At 38.0% G+C, this 23,441-nt stretch overlaps 1 protein-coding gene across 3 annotated transcripts in view; it reads left to right on the forward strand.

Annotated features, from left to right (window-relative positions):
• Nucleotides 1-23,441, forward strand: part of FAM117B (family with sequence similarity 117 member B) — a 112,914-nt gene that overhangs the window by 43,149 nt on the left and 46,324 nt on the right. For all 3 annotated transcript variants that reach the window (XM_047773264.1, XM_047773265.1, XM_047773263.1), the window contains exons 2-4: nucleotides 9,023-9,174; nucleotides 20,516-20,608; nucleotides 21,852-21,965. In XM_047773264.1, coding sequence (XP_047629220.1) covers nucleotides 9,023-9,174; nucleotides 20,516-20,608; nucleotides 21,852-21,965 — 359 coding nt within the window. The remainder of the gene's footprint in view (nucleotides 1-9,022; nucleotides 9,175-20,515; nucleotides 20,609-21,851; nucleotides 21,966-23,441) is intronic.

A 23,441-nucleotide genomic window follows, 5' to 3' on the forward strand; every position in this document is an offset into this window, starting at 1 on the left:
GACAAAGGATTTCTATCCAGAATACATTAATCCAACTTTTAAAAAATTTCATTTATTTTTATTTTATTTTTGTCTTTTTAGGGCTGTACCTGCGGCATATGGATGTTCCCAGGCTAGGGGTCAAGTCAGAGCTGTAGCTGCTGGCCTACACCACAGCTCATGGCAACACCACATCTTTAACCCATGGAGTGAGACCAGGGATCGAACCTTCGTCCTCATGGATATTAGTTGGGTTTGTTATCGCTGAACCACAATGGGAACTCCCCGTGAATGCAACTTAATAAGACAGGTCACCAAATTAAAAAATGGATGATGGATTTGATCAAACACCATACCAAAGAAGATAAATGAATGGCCAAAAAGCACTTAAAAGTCTTAAAAGTGCTCAATGCCATTAGTTATTGGGGAAGTGTAAATTAAGCTACAATGAAGAGTTTCATTCTTGTGAGGGCAAAATGCTTTCTGGTGGAAGGCAATTTGCCAGTACTTAAAATTTTAATGTGTATGTATCCTTGGATATACAGTTTGATGTCTAGAACCTTTTTCATAAATAATTAAATAAGTATAGAAAAATTTATATTTGCCACTGAAAAAGTCAGTCAATGTGGGATTGAGTTATGATGTATCCATAAGTTATATATAGTATCCAATAGGATGCTATACAGCTATTAAAGATGGTGTTGTATTGTGGATTCATATTTATTGCAATGGAAATAAGTCCTTGACTTGCCTTTTTTATTTCTCAACAATAAGTAATAGCATGCCTTAAAGGACCTCATTTACACAAAATTGTACTTGTAAGTGTAGACAGATTTCTGGAAATATTCGTTAGAATGGTTATCTCTGAGTGGTGGCCTATTGGGATTTTGTGGGTTTTTTTTTTTTTTTGTACTGCTAGGTTTCTTTATACTAATATTTATCATTTTTATACCTGAAAAAGGAAGGATTTTTTTCTCCCTTTCTGAACAAATGAACATGACTAGTTTATCCCTTCTGCTTGTTAAATGATTTTGTAGATAACAAGAAGTACAGTTTTTAAGCTAGCACCTGATCAAGTTCTGTGAATACCTAAACCTAATGAGGTCTGTAGAACCTTTGTAATGTAATTCTTTTTTTTTTTTTTTGTCTTTTGTTGTTGTTGTTGTTGTTGTTGCTGCTATTTCTTGGGCTGCTCCCACGGCATATGGAGGTTCCCAGGCTAGGGGTTGAATTGGAGCTGTAGCCACCGGCCTACGCCAGAGCCACAGCAACGCGGGATCCGAGCCGCGTCTGCAACCTACACCACAGCTCACAGCAACGCCGGATCGTTAACCCACTGAGCAAGGGCAGGGACCGAACCCGCAACCTCATGGTTCCTAGTCGGATTCGTTAACCACTGCTCCACGACGGGAACTCCTAATTCTTTTTTTTATTTAAAAAAAAATTTTTTTTTCCCGCTATACAGCATGGGGACCAAGTTACTCTTACATGTATACATTTTTCTTTCCCACCTTTTGTTTTGTTGCAATATGAGTATCTAGACATAGTTCTTAATGCTACTCGGCAGGATCTCCATGTAAATCCATTCCAAATTGTATCTGATAACCCCAAGCTCCCGATCCCTCCCACTCCCTCCCTCTCCCTTTAGGCAGCCGCAAGTCTATTCTCCAAGTCCATGATTTTCTTTTCTGTGGAAAGGTTCATTTGTGCTGTATATTAGATTCTAGTTATAAGTGATATCATATGGTATTTGTCTTTGTCTTTCTGACTTATTTCACTCGGTATAAGAGTCTCTAGTTCCATCCATGTTGCTGCAAATGGCATTATGTCGTTCTTTTTTATGGCTGAGTAGTATTCCATTGTGTATATATACCACATCTTCCGAATCCAATCATCTGTTGATGGACATTTGGGTTGTTTCCATGCCCTGGCTATTGTGAATAGTGCTGCAATGAACATGCGGTACTATGTTTCTTTTAAGGAAAGTTTTGTCTGGATATATACCCAAGAGTGGGATTGTGGGGTCATATGGAAGTTCTATGTATAGATTTCTAAGGTAACTCCAAACTGTTCTCCATAGTGGCTGTACCAGTTTACATTCCCACCAGCAGTGCAGGAGGGTTCCCTTTTCTCCACACCCCCCCCCCCCAGCACTTGTTATTTGTGGACTTATTAATGATGGCCATTCTGACTGGTGTGAGGTGGTATCTCATGGTAGTTTTGATTTGCATTTCTCTTATGATCAGCGATGTTGAGCATTTTTTCATGTGCTTGTTGGCCATCTGTATATCTTCCTTGGAGAACAGTCTATTCAGGTCTTTTGCCCATTTTTCCATTGGTTGATTGGCTTTTTTGCTGTTGGGTTGTATAAGTTGCTTGTATATTGTAGAGATTAAGCCCTTGTCCGTTGCATCGTTTGAAACTATTTTCTCCCATTCTGTAAGTTGTCTTTTTGTTTTCTTTTTGGTTTCCTTTGCTGTGCAAAAGCTTTTCAGTTTGATTAGGTCCCATTGGTTTATTTTTGCTCTTATTTCTGTTGCTTTGGGAGATGTAATGTAATTCTAAGGTTTGGGATCCTCCATTGCTGCCACTGAAGTTACTCAGGAACTAGTTGAAGTGGTGTGGACAGTTGGGGAACTCTGAACTCCAGAGCCCAGGACACTGACTGAAGATTTTAATGCCACACACCTCCTGTAGTTAACATCTTTAAAGACTTGGCTTTTAAGAACAAAGTCAGGTTTGGACCTTTGCTTTGTTGTTTTCATTTACTTTGTTTTTCTCAGCTTTGTTTAGGTATAATTGATAAAATTGTAAAATATTTAAAGCTTACCTCATAATGATTTTTTTTTTGCCTGCACCTGTGGCGTATGGAAGTTTTTGGGCCAGGGATTGAACCCAAGCCCCTGAAGTGACAACACTGGATCCTTAACCTGCTAACTCATAAGGAAACTCCCTCATAATGATCTGATCTGTGTGTACGTTGTGAAAAGTTTCCTCCCATCTAGTTCATAAACAGATCCTCCACCTCACATATTTATTGCATATGTGTGTGTGTGTGTGTGTGTGAGAGAGAGAGAGAGAGAGAGAGCATTATATTCTACTCTCTTAGCACATTCCTTTTTTTTTTTTTCTTTTTGGCTGTGCCTGCAGCATGCGGAAGTTCCCTGGCCACAGCAGTCACCTGAGCCACAGCAGTGAATATGTTGGATCCTTAACCTACTCACCACCAGGGAACTCCACAGATTTCACTTATACAGTATAGTGTTAGCTATAGTCAACCATGCCTTATTTGTTCCTCTTACACCTGAAAGCTTATACCCTTTCATCGTCTTCTCCCTATTTCCCACATGCCCCTAGCGACCACTTTTCTACCCTATTTTTGAATTTGACTTAAAAAAAAAAAGATTTATGTATTAGTGATACTATGCAGCATGCAGTATTTTTTTTTTTTATTTACTTTGGATTGACGAAAGAGTATCTGAATTTATTGTGCCTACCTGCCCTTGTATATAGAAGATAGTAACATTAGAAGTCATTCTCTTCTCTGCTTATGTCAGGTATTATTTTAATCATTGGGTGGGTGGGGGGAATAAAATTCCTGCCCTCCAAAATTTCACTCTCTACTAGAGCCCTGGGATAGCCAAGAGACCATTTGGATGAACCATGCTATGGCAGCACACAGGAGGGCTTTTGATTTAGATGTTGATGTGTTTTTGGGGCTTGAGTGGCTGTTCAAGGAAGATTTTCCAGAGGAAACATTGAACCGAATTTTGAACTTCACTTCAGGCATCTGAATTGAAGTTTGCAATGTTAAATGTGAGTTAGCCAAACCAAAGAAAGGAATATGAGGTAATGTAGGTAGACAAAAGCAAATATGAATTACCCAAACCAAAGAAAGGGATATGAAGGTAACAGGTAGACAAAAGCCTGGAGGCATGCAGGGCATGGCACATGTAGGAAACTGCAAGTCATTGAGCGTGGTTGGGATTTTAGGCAGTGTGGGCAAGAAAGGGAGGCTGGAGAGGCCAGATCATGAAGGATCTTGTTAGCTGTCAAAGACTCTCTTCCTCTGGACTTCCTTGTAAATATAGCCTTTGTTCACAGAAGCTGGGAATCTTTGAGTCATCTTTGACTCTTGAGGCCTCCTCCTTTCCCTTAAACTCCTACATAATTAGGCACCAAATCTTGTCCGTTTGGGGAGCTTGGGTTGAAATGGTGTAATGACAAGCTGGCTGTAGACTCTGTTCTCCATGGCGGGCTGTAACATTAATTTCTAGGGCTTAATGCTGGCTCACAGACCCTTAGTAAATGTTTCAATGAAGAGAGTTCAAAAGAGAAAATGTTTATGAGTATTTTTACATGCAACCATTCTATTTTCCATTTTCTTATAGAAAATTTAATAATCTTAGGTGACCTAGTTGAAAAGTCAACACTTAGATAACTAAAAATCTTCAAAACAGAAACAGACCCAATTAGTAAGATCTAATGGTGGGTGACTGAAGCAATATCATAGTTGGGGGAGAAAAGTGCCAGACAGCTTTTAGCAATTTGATTATAATGAGTATACACTAGTAGAGATTAATTTCTTAGGGGAAAAATCATGAACGTTATTTATTGCTTTCACTTGTTTCAATTAATAATATTGGTACATGCTTCCTTGAACTTATGGATATGTACTGTATTTATTTTGTGTTCAACTATAAAAGGAAGACTGCATGCAGAGATGGTTAGCGTTTGCAACAATTAGGCACCGTTTTAGTGAAATAATTGTGCCATTTTGAAAACAAATTATGTATCTGAGGCATATCTTGTGAAGCAACTTTTATGATTTTCAGCAACACAGCTGCTGAAGCTATTAGTGGAATTGAATCTTTTGTTATTTGGGTCATATAACCAGCAACTGAACTTTTATATTTGTAACTAATAAGACCCTTATTTAGACATAAGGTAGTATAAATAGAAGAGAGGTTCTTCTTATGGCCTTAAGAAGAACAAGGTAAGGGAATAGAAGGACTGGAGCTTAACATCTTTCCTAAAAACAACAAAATTCACAAAGACTGAGCACTCTTCACCCAACTGGACCGGAAACCTTAAAAAAGATACCCTACTCCAGAAGAAAAAGAAGAGGCCACATCAAGAGGTAGGAGGGGCAATTTCACGATATAAACCACCCCATACCTCTGGGGTGGGAAGCTCCACAGACTGAAAACTAAGTGGTTCACAGAGACTCACCTACAGGAGTGAGAGTTCTGAGCCCCACATCAAACCCTCACGTGCGGGGATCTGGCATTGGGAGAAAGAGCCCCTGGAGCATCTGGCATGGAAGGCCAGTGGGGCTTGTGTGCAGGAGCTCCATGGGACTGGGGGAGACAGAGACCCCATTCTTAAAAGGCGCACACAGACTTTCACGTGCACTGGGTCCCAGGGCAGAGCGAGGTCTCCATAGGGGTCTGGGTCAGGCCTGACTGCAGTTCTTGGAGGACATCCTGGGAAAACAGGGGTGAACGTGGCTTGTTGAGAGGGAAGGACATTGAAAGCAAAGCTCTCAGGAATATTCAGCAGCCTGCCTTTCTCTGGAGGGGGCCATTTTGGGAAAATCTGGCCCCACCCGTCAGTCAGTGCTGAGAAGCCCCAGGGAAAACAACAATCCAGATGGGATCACAGCCCCACCCCTCAGTAAACAGGCTACCTAAAGAACCCTCAGGCACACAGCTGCCTCTAATCCCATCCCGGAGACTAAGCCCCACCCACCAGAGGAATTAGAATTGGCACCTCCTACCAGGGGACAGGCATCAGCCCCTCCCATCAGGAAGCCTACAGCAAGCCCCCATACTGACTTCAGCCACAAGGAGGGCAGACATTGGAAGTAAGAGAGGCTACAACTCTATTATCTGTAAAAAGGTCACCACACCAAAAACCTATAAAAATGAAAAGACAGAGGACTGTAACTCAGATGAGGGAGAAAGGAAAAACCCCAGCTAAGTGATGAGGAGATTCTCAGCCTCCAGGAAAAAGACTTTAGATTGTTGATGCTGAAGATGATGCAAGACATTGGAAATAAACTGGAGGCAAAGATGGATAACTTACAGGAAACACTGACCAAAGAGATACAAGATATAAAACTTAAGCAAGAAGAGATGCAAAATCCAATCACTGAAATAAAAAATTCACTAGAAGCAGCCAACAGCAGAATACAGGAGGCAGAAGAACAAATAAGCGAGGTGGAGGACAAATTAGTGGAAATTACAGATGCAGAACAGAAAAGAGAAAAAAGATTGAAAACAAATGAAGAGAGTCTCAGAGAACTCTGGGACAACGTGAAACGCACCAACGTCCGTATTATAGGGGTGCCAGAAGGAGAAGGGAGAGAGAAGGGGACAGGAAAAATATTCCAAGAGATAATAGCCGAAAACTTCCCTAACATAGGAAAGGAATCACTCAAATCCAGGGAGCACAACGAGTACCATATAAAATAAGCCCAAGGAGGAACACCCCGAGACACATATTAATCAAACTGACCAAAATTAAAGACAAAGAGAAAATCTTGAAAGCATCTAGGGAAAAGAAACAACATACAAGGGAACCCCTGATAAGGCTATCAGCAGATTTTTCAACAGAAACTCTGCAGGCCAGAAGGGAGTGGCATGATATACTTAACATGATGAAAGGAAAAAACCTCCAACCAAGCTTACTCTACCCAGCAAGGCTCTCGTTCAGATTTGAAGGAGAAATCAAAACCTTCACAGATAAGCAAAAGTTGAGAGAATTCAGCAAACTAAACCAGCCTTACAACAAATTCTAAAGGAACTTCTCTATGCAGAAAAGAAAAGGCCGCAACAAGAAACAAAAACTCCACAAATGACAAGGCTCACCAGTAAAGTAAAGGTATATATACAGTAAAGATACGAAATCATCCATGCACAATTATACCACCAAAATCAGAAATCATGAGAAGAGGTGGGTACAAATGCTGGACACTGGAGATGAACTTTGCAATTAAGAGAACAACAACTTAAAACAATTTCATATACATATAGACTCTTATATCAAAACTTTAGAATAACTGCAAACCAAAAATCTACAATTGATACACAACCAAGGAATCTCTGGAGAAGAAATATATCTCATAGTAAATAAGTGCATAATCCACCATGAAGGGGGTCATTTGACATCATTCTTGGAATGCTGAAGTCTTCCTAGATCTGATTCTGATTTCCTCTCCATCAAAGAATTTATGATAATTATAATTAAATAATGCAACTGTACAATTAAATAATTCAGTTTCTACAATTGTATTATTAGTAACCATTTCTCTCCATGGTACAATGTAAGGTCTATAATGTCTTGTTTATCACATCACCTAGAATGGTGTAATGCCTATACTGAAGAATCAATAAGATGTAACAAATTGTGAGGACATATTTATATAGTTACACTGTTTTTCAACCAATTTATGCATTTTATATTTTACTTATTTTCAGAGGGTGTATTATTTTTGTTATTCTTACCAGTTAAGTTATTCTTTTTATTATGCTATATAAAATATTTAATGGTATATAAGGCTTTCTTCTTTATAAATTTTAGTTGCATAATATACACAATTTTAATAAAATGCTAATTTTTAAAGAAAAATTGAAATGTAATAGATAATACTAAACAGTAAAGATGAAAGCCATACAAAATGGGATAAAGTATAGAATAAATTTCCTATTTGTCTCAGCATATTTTCCATTCCACTTCTCCAGAGGGAGTCACTTAATCTCTTTCTTAAGATCCATGATATAATAATCTGTGTGTATGTAATTGTGTTTAAACATATGTATTCTATTCTGTAAAAAAAAAAAAAATAAAATTTCAAAAAAAAAAAAAAGAAGAACAAGGTAATTATTGTCATATAAACCTAGGACGGTAGCATTATAATATAATCCTACCTATGCATATATTTATGTTTAATTATTTTAAACCCCTTAATGTTTTTTTTTTAAATCATAAGTTAGCTAAGCTATTGCCTTCACCCTTCAATAAAAGAGATAATGAGTGTGTTTTTCTACATCACCTCTACCTTCTCTTTAACCTCTAATTTTTTGGTTTTTTGTTAGTTTTTATTTTTGGCTTATATCTAAATACATATCCTGTAGCTTGAGATGGAAACTATATTTGCATATGTGGCTTCAGGTATAACTCTAATAGATTGGAAGCTATAGTTTCTTACAGTCTATTTATTGTAACAAAAACTCACTAAAATATGTGCCTTACAGAGCTGATTAAAATGAAATTTTACCTTTAACATTATCTCAGCTGCCTTATATCCTTTTGAGTATAGGTGGTATAATGATAAATGAGTATTTTACATGTTATGTGTACTTAATCTTAAAACCTAAGGTCAACATTTTTTTAAAAAGAAGAGATGAACATTTTTAAGTGGGTAGATTTTATGTTTGTCTTATATTCTATTTTTTGTGGAGACAATTGCAATGTAAGAAATAACACAAAGAGATCTTTTATATACTTTGCCCAGTTTCCCCCAGTGATAACACTTTGTAGACCTCTGTAGTATTTTGACAGTGTATAATCCACTACACTTACTCACATTTCTTCAGTTTTACTTTGGTCATTTGTATACTCGTGTTGATTCCGTACTGCTTATTCTCCTTGGTATGTTTGTATATATCCTACCACAGTCGAGGGCAAATAGTTCTCTATCACAAGGGTCCCTTGTGTTGCCCTTTTATAACACCTGCTTCTCTTCTGCTACTTTACTTTCCCTCCCCTATCTCTGACCCTGGCAACCACTAATCTTTTTTCCATTTCTAAAATTCTGTCATTTAAAAAATGTTATACAAATGAAATCATATAGCATGTAACCATTTGAGAGTGACTGTTTTTACTCAGTATAATTCCCTGGAGATTTGTGTAATAGCTTATTCCTTTTTGTTACTCACATTTTATAAGTTAGAACCTCTGCATAGTTAAAAACTTAGTTTCTATTTTGTTTCCCTCCTAATCTATTTTTTTACAATAAGTGTTTTTATCTTAAATCTAGGTGACAAAACGAGACCGCCTTCCTCCAGCCCCTCTAGCATCATCCGCCGCACCTCCTCCCTGGATACACTTGCTGCTCCCTACCTTGCAGGGCACTGGCCTCGTGATGGTCATGGGCAAGCTGCTCCTTGCATGAAGGACAAGGCTACACAGGTAGGTTCATTACCATTCTTACCCCGAAGTGTTTCACTCTGAAACCGTTTCTTTGTTCTACTCTGTGCTCAAATTCTTAAAACTTTAGTAAGTGTGTTAGAATAATCCAAGAAGCTTATCAGAAGTGCAGATTCCCAGACCTGGCCATCAGATATTCTATAGTAGGTTTTGGTTGAGGCTTGTTGAGCCTTGAGAAATGTTCGTTTTAAACAGTTCCAAAGGGTTTCCTGATACATACAGAAAATTTATGAACGTACTTTTCTCCCACTCATTCTTTATACTTGAGAACATCACAATATATTTAATATATGGAATTTGGACTTAAAAATCTGTAACAGTAAGAATTTCTTTACTTGGAGTTCCTGTTGTGGTGCAGCGGAAATGAATCCGACTAGGAACCATGAGGTTGCGGGTTCGATCCCTGGCTTCTCTCAGAGGGTTAAGGATCCGGCATTGCCGTGAGCTGTGGTGTAGGTCACAGACGAAGCTTGGATCTGGCGTTGCTATGGCTGTGGTGTAGGCTGGCAGCTGTAGCTGATTAGACCCCTAGCCTGGGAACCTCCATATGCCGTGGGAGTGGCCCTAAAAAGCAAAAAAACAACAAAAAAACCCAAGAATTACTTTACTTTCCATCCAACCTTGTATTTTTGTGTCAAAAATCTTCATGTGTTGTGAGATGAAGATTATATTACATTGCTGGTATAATCTGTAAATGTAAATATCCTGACAAAGGGACTCTGGAAAGTTTTATACTTTTAGATTTATAAAAAGTTTTAATTAAAAGGATCTTAAGAGATCATTTGATCCACCTCCTAGTTTTACAAATGAGGAAACTGAAGTCAAAGATCATAAAGCCAAATGATGACTTCGTCTTAGTTGAGTGTAGTTTTTGTTATAGCACTTATCAGAATTATAATTAATGTTTTCTAATCATTTATTTAATACTTTTCATATTCATTAGATGGGGAGCTCACGAAGGCAGGAACTGTGTCTGGCTCGTCCATTTCTGTATTTTCAACCCTAGGACTTAGTACTGTACCTGATGGAATAAACACTCAAGGAGCATTTACAAAGGATTGAGTGAGCAGAACAGTTAAAGCTTTATGGCTAGTGAAGGATGAAAATCACTTAAAGAGTTAATTTCTTGGAGCTCCCATTGTGGTGCGGCGGAAACAAATCTGACTAGTAACCATGAGGTTGATGGGTGCAGCCCTAAAAAGCAAAATAATAATATCTATTCTTTAAGGTTAAAATGAGGATTAAACAGGGAAATAGATGTAAAACACTTAGAACATTGTCTGGCACATAGTAAGCATTCAATAAATGCTAGCTGTTATAATTATTACCTTTGATTGTTGTCAGATTAGAACAAAGATGGCATGTAAGTTTCATCTCCTGTGCAGTTTGTCAGTTGCTGTTAACTTACTAGAAGGTTATGTTGAGATAGATTCAAGCTAAAGAATCTTGGGACTGATAAACAATCTTTGCCCCTGTTAAGGCATCCTGGGCACTTCTGGACCTGTGATCTAGACTGTACTACAGTAGATAATATGCTAGAAATAATTTATCTTATGTTGTAGATGAGTGGTTCCAGAAAGCTGCTTTAGACAAGGCATATTGTATCACCACTCTGAGCCTTGATTTCTTCATTTAAAAAAATTTGTGTATGGGAGTTCCCCCTATGGCATAGTAGGTTAAGACTCCAACTGCAGGGGCTTGGGTCACTGCAGATGTGCTGGTTTGATCTCTGGCCCAGCACAGTGAGTTGAAGGATCCAACGTTGTTGCAGCTATGGTATAGGTTGCAGCTGTAGTCGGATTCAGTCCCTGGCCTGGGAACTTCCATGTGCCATGGGTGCAGCCATTAAAAAAAATAGTGTGTATGACTCTTTAAGATCCTTCTCAGTGGCCGATGAAGGAGTAGGAATGGGAGAAGGAGGTTCTGGAAAATATAGAAAAAGGCAGCATCAAAAAATTAGGAATATTGGATTTCCCGTTGTGGCTCTGTGGTTAGCGAACCCGACTAGCATCCCTGAGGGCTTGGATTCAATCCCTGGCCTCGCTCAGTGGGTTAAGGATCTGGAGTTGCCCATGAGCTGTGGTGCAGGTCACAGACACAGCTGGTATCCCACATTGCTGTGGCTCTGGCATAGGCCAGTGGCTGTAGCTCCAATTAGACCCCTACCCTGGGAACTTCCATATGCTGCAAGTGTGGCCCTAAAAGACAAGACCAAAAAAAAAAAAAAAAGGAATATAGGAAAATGATTTTCCCTCCTGACCCACCCCATCATTTGTTTTGGTCATGAGAATGAAGGAATGATTAAGTTCCTGTTGTGGCACAGTGGTTAACGAACCTGACTAGGAACCATGAGGTTGCGGGTTCCATTCCTGGCCTTGCTCAGTGAGTTAAGGATCTGGAGTTGCGGTGAGCTGTGGTGTAGGTTGCAGATGCGGCTCGGATCCCGCGTTGCTGTGGCTGTGGCGTAGGCTGGTGGCTACAGCTCCAATTAGACCCCTAGCCTGGGAATCTCCATATGCCGCGGAAACGGCCCTAGAAAAGTCAAAAAGACCAAAAAAAAAAAAAAAGATTTTACTATACCTGATTATTTATCATCCTAATAACTTGACACAAAGGTAGCTAAAATGTGGCATTATTCTTATTTTTTTTTCCCCTTTGTTTCTTCAGAAGACATTGTTCCTTCCCTGTGATCTCAAATAGCCAGTCATTCCTTAACCCATACTCTTGCCAGTGGAGCAGGGGTGGTCTATGAGACTGATTGTCTATATATGCTGATTTAGAGTTTAGTACAGCATTTAATACTACATTGTCACCAATCTCTGCTTCCTGTCCCCTCTCCTCCCATGTTCTTTTCTTTGTTTTTTTTTTAAATTTTATTTGGTCCATGGCCATGGCATGCGGAACTTCCCAGGCCAGGGATGGAACCTGCACCACAGCATTACAATGCCAGATCCTTAACCTGCTGAGCCATGAGGGAACTCCTCCTCCCATGTTCTTTTAAAACTGACTGTTTACCAGTTTGTCCTCCAAAAATGTTAGCCTACCGTGTACTTTGTATTTCTAGTGTTATTTAACAGTGTTGCAGTTCCATTAATTTAATCTTCCTAATCTCCAGGGGGTGTGTTTTGTATTTTTTGTCTATACCACTTTAGAGGGAGAAAATGTAATGTGTTTGTCTAGTTGGATTACTTGACATTCTTTTGACTTAAAAGTATTATCTTCCAAATTTTCCTAACTTCCTAGGCTTCTTTACCTTACAGGCTTCCTTTACCTGTTTTAGTGTGTGAACTTGTAACTTGTGATTGGTGTCTGATTTTATTTGTTTTCTTTATTGTATAAACTAGTCATCTTTTGCTCTTAATAATCTTACATTATTATTTTTCTCTTAAAACTCCTGCATTTATTTCAGAGGCCATTTTTTCCTCTTCAGAGGTTGATTTTGATGAATAACTTATTAAATTGTTTTATTTCCAGTTTATGCATTGATTGAAATTGTGATCTGAATTCAGAAACTTTTGGAGTTCCCTTCATGGCTCAGCAGTTAGCGAACCCGAATAGCATCTGTGAGGACTCGGGTTCGATCCCTGGCCCTTGCTTGGTGGGTGAAGGATCCAGCGTTGCCATGAGCTGTGGTGTGGGTCACAGATGTGGCTTGGATCCCACGTTGCTGTGGCTGTGGTGTAGGCCGGCAGCTACAGTTCCAATTTGACCCCCAACCTGGGAAACTCCATATACCACCGGTGCAGCCCTTAAAAAAAAAAAGAAGAAGAAGAAGAAAGAAAAGAAACTTTGTAAAATGGGCTGTGGTTAAAACCTAGTAATAGAGGCTAAAATAATGTTGAATTACTTAAGGTAGCTGTTTATAAATCTACAGACCTGTTTAGAAGTTGTTTCTTTTTCTGGAAGGATAATTGGAATGTATGGCAGAAATAGAAATAACTGTTTTATGTTTCATATAAGCAACACTAACAATTATTAGTGTTGTTTGAAATAAAAGTACTGAAGAAGCAGATGAGCATTTTAAAAAATTGTTTTTTGAGTTACTTTTGCTATTGAATGAAAGCTTGGTCCACTAGTTAAAATTGGAGTGTAATATTAAGAGGAAAGGAAAATGTTAAAATCTTTTTTTTTCCAGATCTAACTCTAATGACCTCAGTACAAGTGCCTCTGAATAACTTTGGCTTCATGGGTAAGCCCAGGATTCTGGAATAACCTAGATTTCTAGATACTTTACACTTGACTAGTGTTCCTGTCTTTTCTTTGGAATGCTTTCCCAACATTTGCCTGATAACTTGTACTCTAATACTCATAGCAGCCTCCTCTCATCCCATAAAATCTTGCCTACCTACTTTCCCTGACCTTCCAGTTCTGGGTTAGGTGCCTTTCTTTTCCTTCCTTCCTTCCCTCCCTCCCTCCATTCCTCTCTTTTCTTTCTTTCTGTGGCTTCTCTGACAGCAAACCTAAGTTTCTGGGCCAGGGGTTGATTCCAAGCCACAGCCCGACTTACGGAACAGCTGAGGCAATGCTGGATCCTTAAACCCACTGCCATGGCGGGGATTGAACCCCCATTTCTGCAGCACCTAAGCTGCTGCAGTTGAATTCTTAACCCACTGCTCGACAGCAGGAACTCCGTAGGTGTCTTTCTTAGGGGACCTCAATCACATAATATCATTATTGACTGTTTATTCCTTCTCTCCTAGAAAAAGATCTTTGAGAATAAAAAATATATTTCCTCTCTAACTCCAGTACCTACTCCAGTGCTTGATACACTGGAAGATGCATAATAGCTTTCCAGTACACAATGCAGGATTGAACAAAATTGAAATGTAATTAAAACTCAATTTTACTTTTTTACCTAATACTTAGTTAGGAGTGTCTTATGATAAAGGTACAGTTTCTTAGTTGAACAAAGAAAGCAATTATTTTTTGAATTAGAAGTTTAAGTAGAAGTTCCGTCGTGGTGAAGCGGAAACGAATCCGACTAGGAATCATCAGGTTGCGAGTTCGATCCCTGGCCTTGCTCAGTGGGTTAAGGATCCGGCATTGCCGTGAGCTGTGGTGTAGGTCGCAGACTCGGCTCAGATCTGGCGTGGCTGTGGCTGTGGTGTAGGCTGGCAGCTGTAGCTCCAATTAGATCCCTAGCCTGGTAACTTCCGTATGCCGTGGGTGCAGCCCAAAAAAGGAAAAAAAAAAAAAAAAAGGTGAAGTAAAATTAATGACTTTTGCAGAGTATTTTTTCCTGCCTGCATATCTTATTGCTGAAATTAGCAAAGCTGTCTCTTGCTCTTTATGCTTATTTTTATTTGTCTTAGCAGTTAATACTCTCATTCTCATCTTTAATTTGCTCTTAAATCTATAGGGAATTTTATATTCCTTTACATTTCCTTGAATGTTTATACTTAAAATTAATATCTTTAGTAATTTCCCTAATTTAACTTTTTATTTTAAAAAAGTCTCAGAGTAAACATTGCACTGGCTCCTGCAGGGTACCAAGGGCCAGAAGAAAATTCAGCAGCCCTGCAGGGAGAGCCTGCACTGACTGCTCCAGCCCCCGCTATACTAGGTCCTGTGCTGGTTCTTGCAAGAGCCCCAGGTCAATTTCCAAAACTACCTTCCCCAAGGTCCCCTCCACCCCTGCAAGTGCCCTCCCCATCAGCTCCCCAAAAACCCCATCCACCTGCTCCCCCTCCCGAAATTTACACTCCTTCCCCTCTTGTGATATGTCTTTGGAGGTTTGCTCATTTCCTGTTCTTTTTCCATATTATTTATGGTATACTTTATGTTTTAAGAATAAAATTAGGAAATTGGGGGAAAAAATAAAAAAAAAATAAAGAAGTCTTGGAGTTCCTATTGTGACTCAGTGGAAACGAACCTGATTAGTAATCATGAGGATGTGGGTTTGATCCCTGGACTTGCTTGGTGGGTTAAGGATCCAGCATTGTGTAAGCTGTGGTATAGGTCCCAGATGCGGTTCTGATCTGGTGTTGCTGTGGCTATAGTGTAGGTTGGCAGCTGTAGCTCCAATTTTGAGCCCTAGCCTGGGTCCATATGCCACCCCTGCAACCCTAAAAAAAATAAAAGATAAAAAGTCTCAAGTTTATAGAAAAGTCACAAGAGTAATAGATTGAACACCAGTATACTCTTCACCTATATTTATCAGTAAACATTTTTCCATATATTGTTTTATTTCTTTGTTTATAGAAAAGTCACAAGAGTAATAGATTGAACACCCGTATACTCTTCACCTATATTTATCAGTAAACATTTTTCCGTATATTGTTTTATTTCTTTGTGTATAATTTTTATTATTACTGTTATATTTGCTAATCATTAGTAATTTACAGACATTCTGAGTCTTCTCAGATACTTAAGGATGTGTATGAACAGAGACTTTAAAAATATTACCAACAAGAAGTTCTTATTGTGGCGCAGTGGAAGTGAATCCAACTGTTATCCATGAGGATGTGGGTTTGATCCCTGGCCTTGCTCAGTGGGTTAATGATCCAGCATTGCTGTGAGCTGTTGTGTTGGTTGCAAATGCAACTCGAATTCAGCGTGGCTGTGGCTGTGGTTGTGGCTGTGGCTGTGGTATAGGCCGACTGCTGTAGCTCCGATTTGACTCCTAGCCTGGGAACCTCCATATGCCTCGAGTGTGGCCTAAAAGGCAAAAAAAAAAAAAAAGAAGAAGCCAATATAATTACCAAATTCAGGAAATTTAGCATTGATAGAAGGCTATTATTTAATGTGATACATAAACACATTTTTTTTTTTCAGTTTCCCCAGTGATGTTCTTGGTTTTCTCCCGTAAGCTAAGATCTAGTCAAGGAGCACACGTGGCATTTAGGTGTCATGCTTTTTTAGAATCCTTTAATCTGGAACAGTTCCTCAGCTTTTCTTTGTCTTTTGTGACATTAATATTTTTTAAGAGTTCCTGCTGTATAGCACTGGGAACTATATCTAGTCACTTATGGAGCATGATGGAGAATAATGTGAAAAAAGAATGTATATATGTGTGTGTGACTGGGTCATCTTGTTGTACAGTAGCAAATTGACAGAACACCAGAAACCAGCTATAATGGAAAAAATAAAAATCACTTAAAAAAATTAATCTGGGATTTACAAAAAATATTTTTTTTGTCTTTTGTCTTTTTTTTTTGTTGTTGTTGTTGTTGCTATTTCTTGGGCCGCTCCCGCGGCATATGGAGGTTCCCAGGCTAGGGGTTGAATTGGAGCTGTAGCCACCGGCCTACTCCAGAGCCACAGCAACTCGGGATCCGAGCCGCATCTGCAACCTACACCACAGCTCACAGCAACTCCGGATCGTTAACCCACTGAGCAAGGGCAGGGACCGAACCCGCAACCCGCAACCTCATGGTTCCTAGTCGGATTCGTTAACCACTGCGCCACGACGGGAACTCCATACAAAAAATATTTTTTAAGAGTGCAAGCTGGTATTTTTGTTGAATCTTCTCAACCTGGGTTTTTCCGTTTCTGTTTTTTTTTTTACAATTGGATTCAGTGATAACTTTTGGCAGAGATACGCTGTGTAATGTGTGTTCTCTCTGTGCACATGAATCAGGAGGCACAGGTTTCAATAATGTTACCTTTGACCTGCCAGATTCCCTTTGTAATGGTACACATATAATCTGTGGGGAAATACCATGTTCCCCAAACTTTCACCCATTGCTTTTTAGCATTTGTTGATGAGTCTTGCTTAATTCCACAATTACTGTAGTAGTTCTGATAATTTTTTAACTGTGTTGTCATTCTTCCGGCATTTATTTGTTGGTCTAATACTTTTTTTTTTTTGGTCTTTTTGTCTTTTCTAGGACTGCACCCACGGCATATAGAGGTTCCCAGGCTAGGGGTCTAATAGGAGCTATAGCCGCTGGCCTACACCACAGCCACAGCAACGCCAAATCTGAGCTGCATCTGTGACCTACACCACAGCTCGTGGCAACACCGGATCCTTAAACCCACTGAGGAAGGCCAGGGATTGAACCCTCAACCTCATGGTTCCTAGTCGGATTCGTTAACCACTGCACCATGACAGGAACTCCAGTTGGTCTAATACTTTTTTGGTAGACGTATTGCTTTATGGAATTGTCCTAAATGGATTTTATAAGATGTCAGTTGATATCACTTAAGATTCTATTTTTTTCTCTTTTAACTTTTTACTAAGAAAATGTTCAACATACAAAAAAATTGGAAGGATATTACAGCTGTCGTTATATTCAACAGTTTTAAACATTATCCATATTTGCTTTACCAGTCTTTATCTTTGTATGTGTGTATGTTTGCTATACTTTATGAACGTGTGTTGTAGATATCACTTTATCCCTAAATCCTTCAGCATGTATCATCTAAGAATAAGAATATTTCCTGTACAACCACAGTGGCATCAGCTCACCTAGGAGAATTAATAATTACGTAATATCATGTAACTCTAGTTCATGTTAAAGTTTGCCCAAGATTTCTTCCTTTTTTTTTTTGAACCAGGATCCAGTCTGATATTCATGATTGTACTTGGTTTCTCATCGTTCCTTTTAATTTAGAACAGTTAATTCCCATCCTTTGTTTTGGTTTTAATAACATTGTTATTTTATGAATTATCCTACTTTATAATTGGAGATACTTTATTTTTTTTCAATTAGCAAGTAACTGTGGAGAACTTTTTTGCATCATATGAATATTCTGTTCCCTAGTAACTTTTCACCTAATGATTTTAGTGTCCATTGATACTTGCCCAAATCAGTTACTTCCCTGGAGGTTGCCCCCAAAAGGTGATTTTTTTCCCTTCAACACAAGATAGCGTATTCTGTACATTCTTGTGCAACTTTGTTTTCACTTAAGGACATCACTCTATTCACTTAGAAAAACCTCTTAAAATTTTTTTCTGGCGTTCCCTGGTGGCTCAGTGGATTAAGGACCCGGCATTGTCACTGCTGTGGCTTGGGTTTGATCCCTGGCCTGGGAACTTCTGCATGCCACTGACAAGGCCAATAAAAGATTTCCTCAAAAAATGTTTTTTTTGTAAAGTTTTTTTTCCACTTTATATATAAGTATTATTTTCAATAGTTTATACTTTCATTCATGTAGTACAAAATTCATACAGAATGGTATACAGTGGAGGATCTTTTTCCCATGAGGCAGACCCTGATATCAGTTTCTTTTGTACCATATGTATTCTTCCAGAGATACTTTACATAGGTATATATTCTTTCTAGCAGTCCTGTATATAAAGGTAGTTGCTATACATACTGTATGGAGCCTTGAGTTTTTCAGTTAACAATATCTCATGGAAATTATTTTGTATTAGTATGTCGTAGATTTCTTTATTCATTTTTCACAGCTGCATAGTATTCTGTTGTAAAGAAAGATCTAATTTAAGTAGCTAGTCCTCTATTTTTCTAATCTTTTACTTATAAAAAACAGTACAGTAGGGAATAATATGTTATTTTGTGCATAAAGGTATAAATTTTGTATGTCTGCAGTATAAATATCAAAAGATGGATTGTTGTGTTAAATGATATATACAGTTGCAACTTTGACAATAAGTGCCAAATTCTCTTCCATAAAGGCTGTGCTAATTTTACATTCCCACCAGCAACCTAGGAGAGGTTATGTGATGAAATTGTCAGAGTTCCCATTGTGGCTCAGCAGAAACAAATCTGACTAGTATCCATGAGAACACAGGTTCAATCCCTGGCCTTGCTCAGTGGTGTAAGGATCCGGCATTGCCCTGAGCTGTGGTGTAGGTTGCAGATGCGGCTCAGACCCCATGTTGCTGTGTCTGTGGTGTAGGCCTGCAGCTGCAACTCTGATTGGACCCATGGCTTGGGAACCTCCATATGCCACGGGTATAGCCCTAAAAAGACAAAACAAAATTGCCCAGTCTCACTGACGTTTTCACTCATATTGCTTTTACTATGGGTGAGGTTGAGCATATTTTCATGTTCTGAGAACTAATTTTTTTCTGATAATGATGTTTTTAAGCACTGGATTTTGTGTAACCACTAAGAATTTAACATTTTTGAGGCTATGTTCTGCAGACATTTAAAGCAAGAAAAGATACAATTTAGAAGTTAATGGGAGTTCCTGTCATGGCTCAGTGGTTCACGAATCCAACTAGAAACCGTGATGTTTTGGGTTCTATCTCTAGCCTCGCCCAGTGGCTGTGAATTTGATGTTGCCCTGAGCTGTGGTCTACATCACAGACGCAGCTTGGATCTGGTGTGGCTGTGGCTGTGTCGTAGGCTGGAAGCTGTAGCTCTGCTTGGACCGCTAACCTGGGAACTTCCATATGCCGTGGGTGGAGTCCTAGAAAAGACCAAAAAAAAAAAAAAAAATTTAAGATTAGAAACTCTAGGGTCTTAGGTTTATATCTTTGGTCCTGCAACTTCCCAGCTATGAGACCTTAGGCAAGTTGTCACATCTTCTTTATCTGCAGAACTTGTAGAACTTTTTATATATGTTAAATCAGATAATACGGTGGAGACCTTTTAATGTGCTTTCATAAAACACAGTGCCTAACACATAATAAGACCACAGAAATATCAGTTATCATTAGTATGCATTTGTTCAATACAATAAAGGCCATAATTAAAAAATAATTTTTATTAGTAAAAGAAATTAGAGAAATAGGCTAAAATACTGCAGTTAAGTAACTGGTGCTGGGAGAATTGTGGGTAATTTGTGTTATTTTAAATATTTTCTATTTAATTTTTTTCTGTAATGTGAATGCATTTTGTAATAGAAATATGATATACATTTTTTCAGAAACGAACTTTTTTCAGGTTTATTGAGACGTATAACTGACGTACTGTGTAAGTTTAAGATATGAGCATAATGACTTGACATACAAATATTATAAGATGAGCACCACACTAAATTTAGTTAACATATATCACTTAATAGAGTTAACAAAAGAAAATATTTTTCCTTGTGATGAGAACTTTTAGATCTATTGTTCTTAAGTAACACCATTCAAATTCACCATATTGCAGTGTTAACTGTAGCTGTTATATATTACATATCTAATACTTATTTATCTTATAACTCAAAATTTATACTTTTTGTCCACTTTCATCCAGTTTCCCCTCTTCAGCCCCGGGCTCTGGTAAACACAAATCTGATCTCTTTTTCTATGAGTTTGGCTTTCTTTTTTAGATTCCACGTGTGAGATCATACAGTATTTATCTTTCTCTTATTTCGTTAGTGTAATATACTCAAGGTCCATCCATGTTGTCGCAAATGTGGTATTCATTTTTGTTAAATGATTAACTGCTTTATTAAAACCTCTTCCTTCTTTTTCCTATTATAGACAGAGAGTGCGTGGGCTGAAGAATATTCTGAAAAGAAGAAGGGCTCTCACAAGCGGTCAGCATCCTGGGGCAGCACAGATCAACTTAAGGAGGTCAGAAGAATGGTTCCCAGGAAGTGTGTATGGAAATTTGATCCTTTCGTTGGCTAGTTTCTTGAAGCTGTGGCCAGCAAGGATTTGTTAATTTCCTGTGTGTGTGTGTTTTGTGGTTGTGTTTTTTGTTTTTTGTTTTTAACTGAAGAAATAGCAACAGAAAAACAGTTACTGGGTTGATCAGATAAAGATTTGGAGGGAAATGTTCACATAACTTAAGCTGGTTCTCTGTGTTTTTTAAGGAGTCCATAGCTGTTAATATAAATAGCAGATGTATAAGATTGTAGTGGTACAACAAATTCACACCTATTATTTCTATATACAGTGGTAGTATTTCTCAAATTCAGGAACCTAGTGTAACCAAGTTGATTATGGCCTTGTGCTGTGATTACTATTTTCTGTGCCTATAATTATGACATTTGCATTTTACACATAATATATAAATAAAACAAAAGTTCATTTAAGAATAATAAGGGGTATTGATTGAAACTGTATTTTTTATTTAAAGATTGTATCTGAGAGTGTATTTCATGGCTCGAATTGATTTTATTTTTATTTTTTGTCTTTTTAGGGTCTCACCCATAGCATAGGAAGTTCTCAGGCTAGGAGTCGAATCCCACTGCAGCTGCCGGCCTACATCACAGCCACAGCAACACGGGATCCAAGCTGTATCTGCTGCCTACACCAGAGCTCACAGCAATGCCAGTTCCTTAACCCACCGAGTGAGGCCAGGGATCAAACCCACATCATAATGGATACTAGTTGGGTTCGTACCGATGAGCCACAAGGGGAACTCCCTTGAATTGATTTTTAAATAATACTGTTTACTTTTTGGAGCTATTGAAGGTTAGGTGTTTGATAAAGAAATCTAACTCTAAATAAAATGTGACTCATAAGGGCAGTAAGAGAGTAATTATCATTATTTTTGAATTCTTTGTGAGAGCTATAATGTATAATGTAATTTATCCTAAATGCCAGAAACTTCATTTGTTTAGTACTTGGGAAGCTTAAAGTCTCAGAACAGTGTTGGAACATAATTTTTTTCTTTAAAAGAAAGCTGTACATTTATGTGTATACAGATGTGTTAAATATATAAACTTTGTACAGTAAATCATATTTTTGTAGTATAGTTTAAAAACTCAAAAGATTTATTAAGACTGAATTTGACTTGTTCTTATTAAGCAAGGATGTTTTATGTAATGTGGAAAACATTCTGACACACTTGTTATTTTTCTCCTTTCAGATTGCAAAATTACGCCAGCAGTTGCAGAGAAGTAAACACAGCAGTCGGCATCATCGAGATAAAGAAAGACAGTCTCCATTTCATGGCAACCATGCAGCTATTAACCAGTGTCAGGTAAGAGCAGAGATAGACCTCCAAGTCCAGACAAGGGATTTGTTGTTTTTCTGGTGATATGTTATTTCACAGGTAGCTCTTTAGGATAAAAATGTCCAAAAGCATATTTCAAATAGTAATTAAATACTGAATCACAGTCTTCATTAAAAAAACAAACAAACAATATTAAGTTGACAAAATGATTTTTTGCTTTTAGTGATCTGCGGTATAACTTCTAAGAGGTGTAGCTTGTTACATATTTTGGTTTATTGTATTTTTATCTATCCTTACCAGTTTAGTATAGTGGAGGCAGAGTAATGTAGAGAGATAAGCATTGGCTATGGAATCAGACCCTGCATGAGTAACCTGTTCTAAGGCTCAGTTTCCTTATGTGAAGATAGAGGATAATGATGATACCTGTCACATAAAGTCTTTTAGTGTGGAAAACCTTTAACTGCTTTGATTCCTTAATAAAATCCTTTGAACTGCTCTTAATGGCTCACCCAGCGAGATTTTCTCTTTAACTGAATTACTATTGGATGGGGTCCCTTAATAAGGAGAAAGCAAGAAAAAGTTTGTCAGCCCCTTTTTATAGGTTGATAGCTTCTGATGGTTGTCACGTATATGTGGATTGTTTTTAAGAGAAAATAGGAGTGAGGTGTGTGTGTGTGTGTATTACAAACAGATTGTGTCCTTAAAGATTGACGCATGGGTCAAATTTGATTTCATAAACTTATAGTTTGATTGTAGTTTCTGATAGCTTTTTAGCACATTTAAGGCATTTTAATTAAAATACGAATATACACTAATACATTTAAAAATCTAAACAAACTGGATTTGTATTTGGGGAAATAGAAAATGTGAAACTGACAAAGTAAGAAATGAAAAATTTGGAGTTCCCATGGTGGCACACGGGAACCAGACGTTTTCTCTGTGAGCAATTAAAGTATAGTACAATGATCCAAAACTTTCTTCTTTTTTTTTTCCCCTTTGCAAGTTGAATTTGCTTAATAAAGATTATGGGAATTTGAATGAACTTCATTTATCTAATGCTAAAATATCTCTCTGTGGAGAAAGTAAGGACTAGAAAATATAGTAAGTTGAAAAATAACTTAGTGTAGCTTGACTTTTATACATTTGACACCCCAAACATCTTGACTAGTCAACTTGCTTTATTGAATGTTAATAGCTAATCAGACAGGCTACCTATGCATCATGATAGGTATGGCAGTAGTATTCATATTTAATTGAAACTTTCAGACTATGAACATGAAGATATTGTTTATTAAGTCATGGATATTGTTTTGGTTAGTGGGTTCTCTTTCTCTCGTGCAGAAAAGTATCAATTTGAAATATGTATACTTTTTTGGGGGGAGGGGGAGTAAAGGAGAAAAAGATAGCTTTATTGCTTTGCCAGGCAAAGGAGGCCATAGCAGGGTAATGCCTTAAAGACTGTGCCCCAAATATGTGTACTTTTGAGGCCTTTCCTCATCCATG

Source organism: Phacochoerus africanus, chromosome 3, assembly GCF_016906955.1.
Source record: "Phacochoerus africanus isolate WHEZ1 chromosome 3, ROS_Pafr_v1, whole genome shotgun sequence".
Lineage (NCBI taxonomy): Eukaryota > Metazoa > Chordata > Mammalia > Artiodactyla > Suidae > Phacochoerus > Phacochoerus africanus.